At 28.5% G+C, this 6,033-nt stretch overlaps 1 protein-coding gene across 1 annotated transcript; it reads right to left on the bottom strand.

The window, feature by feature from the left end:
- Window positions 1-3,111: 3,111 nt before the first annotated feature.
- On the bottom strand, window positions 3,112-5,112 carry LOC111623673. Its single transcript, XM_023366342.1, has 3 exons — window positions 4,815-5,112; window positions 4,131-4,219; window positions 3,112-3,680 (listed from the first exon to the last, which is right to left on the bottom strand). The coding sequence occupies exons 2-3, from the start codon at window positions 4,177-4,179 to the stop codon at window positions 3,112-3,114; spliced, it is 618 nt and encodes a 205-aa protein (XP_023222110.1). The 5' UTR covers window positions 4,180-4,219; window positions 4,815-5,112.
- Window positions 5,113-6,033: the final 921 nt, after the last annotated feature.

The raw sequence follows: 6,033 nt of genomic DNA, 5'->3' as shown, positions 1-6,033 counted from the left end.
AACATCACACAGATTAATATGTACCCCTAAGTCTCTGGAACGGAATACATGCACCAGTGAACCTACAACTACACGATTTATATTTTAAAAATAATTAAATTCACTTAGCATTCAAAACTTGCGAATTTTGAAAAAAACAAATTTGCTGATTAAGTGCGGACAACCGTTTAACCGAAGTAAAACGGGTTTTCCCCTTGCTATGGATGTCTGCCTAGTTCAGTTCAGCCACATTCCGCTACAGTTCGCCTTTATTATCAGTTCGAAATGGGGTGGCTCCATAATACCCGCAGTGTTCCATAATACCACCTTTTCCTCTACTACTAATGAATGCCCAGTGTTGCCCGGGAACTCAGGAGTGGGTTGAATTGTCCTTGTTATGTTCCCCGCAGGTTGGCAGAGAGTAACTATGCAAAATTTGAAGCAAATCAGTCAAAAGGTTAGACAGGGTTTGCGCGGATGAAGTCAGAAGAAAGAGTGAGGATCCGAGTTTTAAAATAGTGTATATTTTTTGGAGGATTAAAGAGAGTAACTACGCAAAATCTGTTCACACCGTTCAAAAGATTTGGGAGTTGGGAGGTAAAAGGATGAAATCAGAAAAAAAAACAGATCCAAGTTTTATGGTAGTCCACGTTTTCCAACGGATACCAGAGCGTAACCATGAGGAATTTGGTTCAGATCGGTCAAAGGGTTTGGGAGTTTATAGAGGAGATGAAATCAGCACGAAGTGGTGAAGTGTTTTCACATGGACGTATTTCGTGACATTGTGGTTTTCTTTTAATTCGATAAACATTACTCGCTCGTGTATATATCTGAAAAGTAACCTGAAAGATCTCAATTTATGTAGGCAGATTTCTGATAACATAAGAGTATTATTATAAAATACGAACGACCAAGACAATACAGAGTATACCCAACTACTTGAACTGCACGAATGAAAAGCGAAATCGAATAGATAAATTTAAAATAAGCCTACCAGGTAGAACGGATTGATCATGAACGGAGTAGAATGGACGGACCACGGAGACAAATGCCGTGGTTAAAATATCTTTCTCATGCACTTTCCTCTTTACTTTCCCGGCTCTGGATTGCCATACTTCCTCCTACTTCCCGATTGCTATACTTTCCCTCCGTAGAGGAGGGAAAGTATAGCAATCGGGAAGTAGGATGGCAAATGGGGTCAAAAATAACTCCCCAAGATTTTTACATTTTTGAACTACTCAGGAGACCTTCAAACGCTGAGAAATGCAAACAAATTCTCAGGGTTTTTCTGTATGTATGGTTATTTGTGTGTGTGTATATATATAGTTTATAGTATGATTTTGTTCACCCTGTTTGAAGCTAAATAATTCCTGTGCTTTTTGTCGAAAATTTCTAACATTTTGCAGGAAATTTTGCGTATTAAAGGCATTTCTGCTATTAAATTTCGGTTGTTAAAGCTCGAGGGGGTCGTGTGTCATATCTTCATATCTGGAGTAGGTTCGGACTTAATAACGATTTTATTCGTTATTATCATTTACATTTTTTATAAAACCCATCCCTACTCTCAAAATTAAGCTTTTTTTTCCATTTTATAATAATTAATAATATAAAAAGGTTTATAGTAAAATATCGTAATAGATAGGTCACACGTAGTTTTAAATGTTGCCGGAAAAATTAAGAAACTCGCTGCTGGATATTTTATTTATTGAGCTTGTCCATTGATTTATATTTTATAAAATTTACCTTTTGATTTAAATAAATAATTATTAAATTATACATCTAATTAATGTAAAGAAAATATGTAAAATACAGATATTAATAAACTTTTCTTAATAAAATAAGGTACAAATATCAAATTATAGATAACAAACATTTATTGTGAACTATAAATTAGGAAATTTTTTATAACGAACAGTTTTCTAATGAATGTGTGACGTGAATATTTATAAAGAAAAAGGGATACTGAATTTCGTTTTGCTTTCTACTAAACATACAATTATTCTACTAAATATACAATTCTACTAAACATACAATTACTTTATTTCAACATTACATAAAAATCATTAGTATTATAGCAAATGTTAGATTTACAATGATAAATAATATTGTAAACCAAGCCTGAGAGAGATAGAGAAAAATCGAATTTATTACTATTTACTATTCTTACTATTATTACTATTTTTAATTGCAAATACTTTACAAAATATTGTAGTTGTGTGAGTGAAGATAGAGAAGTGTGAAAAACGTGACGTCTATCTTTATAAAAATGCACTTCAGATCTCCCTCGTGTTTTGAATTTATTATTAATAATAAACATGTAATAAATTTTTTTTTAAATTATTATTTTATTTGTGTATTAAATAAGAAACTGACCCTTTAATGGTATGCAGTGTATCATGGAATTGTCACTTAAACTTAACTGAATAAACCTTATCGCTGTCATTTTGAATGTTTTAAAGGAGTTTGTTGCTATTGTGTAACTTTCTTCATGGACCTTTGAACTTTGCCATAATAGTACAGTAGTGATATAGTATAAATTTCTCTGTTTTAAAGGCTTACATTTCACAAATATGTGCAAAATTATTTTTTAGTTAGCATTTTAAAATGACTTAATTTACGCGTTAAATTCTCTCAATAAAATCTGAATAAATAATACAACAAATTTATAAGGAAATATTAAACATTTTTTTAAACTTGCTATATTTGTATTGATTTATGTCAGTTTTATGTACTTAATAATATAAATATATTAAATGCATGAAAGAGATATTATGTAAAATTTTACATAAAAAATATAAAGATGCTGTGTACTGAACACTTAAAAAATTAGATTTCATAGTCGTTTGATTACACAGTATACGATTAAAATTCAAGAAGTTATTCACTTTTGTGTTGAATTATACTTTATATTTTTACGTATATAATATGATCATAATTTAATACTTTCTACGTAAGATAAATGTAAAAATATATGCTTAGAATTTCAATAAATAAATGAGAAATCTGCCACCTGATAAAATAATATACTTCGTAGAAGTAGGAGGTATTTAAGGAATACTTAAATAAATTACTACAGAAAATGTTATAAAAAAATCAAATTTTTTACAATAAATTTATTTAAAAATTCTATATTTACATGACACTCTTTACAACCTCGGTAAGCAGTGGTAAATTATCATTAATGATAACGGTAACTTTCTCGTTAACGACAGTCTTTACTCTTGGAATAAGTCTATGCACAACACGATCCATAACAAATTTTGCGAACCAATTTAAAGGTTTAAATCCAGTTATTTCCTCAATTTTCAAACCTTGAACATCGTTAATACTGAATAAATCTAATCTGGGTTGTATAGGACGTATGTTGGTGCTTAAAATAATTTCGGCAACTATCTGCTCCACATTAAATCTCATAATTCCGGAGAACGGGACAAGCAGCAATTTAAAATTGTAATCTAATAAAATTTTAAGGTCATTCGCCATTAAGTTTGCATTCAAATTAATACTTTCATAACTATCATCGATTTTCCAACTAGAATTTCCCATTCTATTCATGTTTATCAGACCTTTTACAACTATATTAGTAGCCTTGAAATTATCGGATTCGTATCCACCTAAATGAGCTGGATCGATTTCTTTTGATATGTAATCATTTGTTTTCAGCGCGCTGACTAGCTTGTCCACAATGTCGTTACCGTTTTCTAAATGAATAAATAAATAAATATGAACATTAATTCATGAAAAAATTACATATTTACGAATAATTTACTAAACTTATTTAACGTTTTGTTAATCTTATCTGAAATACACTGTAATATCAATCATTTTACGACTTTGAAAGTGAATGAAAATTAAAGTCGACCCCTCCTATAACACTGTTGATTATTCAGTTTTATATGAATTCCATGTTGTACGAGTCACTTAGATTTTACAAATACGTGAGCCGTTCACAGCCCGGATCACGTATTTGTAAAATCTAAGTGACTCGTACAACATGGAATTCATATAAAACTGAATAATCAACAGTGTTATAGGGGGGTCGACTGTACTTATAAAAGTATTAAAATATTCAAATATAAGCTTATAATTTATTTAAATGTTAATTTGGTGACCTTTGTGAATATTAATAATGATAAATATCTATGACTTACGTGATGTAATTGAAGTAACTAGGCATAGTAAAATGATTAAAATCCTCATACTAATGACCAGTACCGTTAACTATTTCCAAATTTTCTACCTAAAAAATAATTATTTTAATTTATACAATTAAAAATAATTTAATATTTTAAATCTGTGCCGTGTTGAAATAAAATCGAAATAATATAATAATTATTCATTTCCGTTTCGTAAGTTAATTATTCATTTAACATTGCAAAAAATCAAATTACTTTAACTGTTAAATTTTTCATAGAGGCGTTAAATTATGAATTAAACATATAAAAAAGTTAATACTAAGGGGATTGACTGTTAATTAGACTAATTGAATAGAAATATGAAATAAAAGAAATTATAAAATTAAATGTTTAAGAATTGTAATTAAGTCAAGTGAAATGTAAATAAGGGATCACTTGCCTTAAAAAGCAGACATTATGTAGTAAAATAAAGAGAAAATTATATTCTTTATTCAAATATAGGACTAAACCAGACCCAAAACTAGTTTGACAAGCGAAATAGGTTGCTTATAAATCAGGTCATCTATACTACAGTATATCAAGGTTATATATAGAACTAAGGTAAATGAAAGTAAAATTTTCTTCTATTTTCTTAATTATTTAACATTACATCTAATTAATTCTTTAGCTTTCGAAGTTTAAAGAAATAAAACTTCTTACCAAGAATGTATTTAGACTTTAATCCAGTGAAAGAAGGCACATTTTCGATAATAAAGTACGGTAACTGACGATAACTGATGTGTATTCGTTACGCCATTTTGTGTGCCGCGTAGCGCGAACGGAAGCTTTTTGATTTAATGCCTGAACCATCCGCAACGAATTATTTTTTATAAACTGGAAATTTCAGTTTTGCCAACATAATGACCTTGTAAATACAATTGTAATGTGATTCAAAGCTGTGGAATATTAGTTTATAATACAGTTCTATAAAAGAGTTTTCTCTCAATAAAAAAAAGAAAAATATAATAATAGAAGATTTAACACGAAGTTCGCAGAATGGTTATTATTATTATCAAGTTGGTGTAGCAATATTTTCGATATTTTTATTAAATGAATGCTTATCAAAAAGATAATTTTTTTTTTAATAATAGAAACGTTTTAAAACGTTTGAAAAATATTTATAAAAATTATTAAAAGTTTTCGTTAACTTTAAAATAAAACGTTCGATTATAATAAAATTTGTACCTAAAATATAAATCAATGGTGTGTAACTATTTTTGAGAAATTAATAATAATAATAATAAAAAATACAAGGAAATAATTTTAATTATGTATTATCAAAGAACAGTCTAAAATTACTTTTCTAGTTTTTACTACGGTTTGTGAACAAATATGCCATTCAATGTGCTTAGTCATGTATTTGACTTTGTTCTTTAATATTATGCGTGTTAAGAAAAATTTATTTAATAAAATAATATTTATTTGCTCAAGAATTTAATTTTATTAAACTTTAAAAATGTGCTCTTATCTGTTATCACTCGTGAAACTGTAAAACAAGTGATTTCGGTCATCATACAAAGTAATAATCAATTGAATGACAATCAAATTTAAATAATAGTAGGAAGGAATATTGTATTGTTGACTAACCTAGCGGAAATTTACGTGTGGGAAGAGAAAATTCCGATATAATGTACTATAATGCAATCATCCGTATAAAATAAAATAGACCGAACAATATAACTTGTTTGTGAATGGTCGCGATTGACCAGTCATGGCCACGTCTAGTCTATCACGACCCTTTTTTCTTTTCTCTATGTTTTACTTTACAATGATGGAAAGTTAACCTCTTTAAAAAACGTTTGTTAGTATAAAATCGTATCAAATGGTGTTTACATTTTTTTAAAAAAATACTCTTTTATTATCATTCTTTAGATTAAAT

This window comes from Centruroides sculpturatus, unplaced genomic scaffold (genome assembly GCF_000671375.1).
Source record: "Centruroides sculpturatus isolate CEXI.00-Female unplaced genomic scaffold, Cexi_2.0 scaffold176, whole genome shotgun sequence".
NCBI classification, from domain to species: Eukaryota; Metazoa; Arthropoda; class Arachnida; order Scorpiones; family Buthidae; genus Centruroides; species Centruroides sculpturatus.
This window is presented reverse-complemented; position numbering and strand designations above follow the sequence as displayed.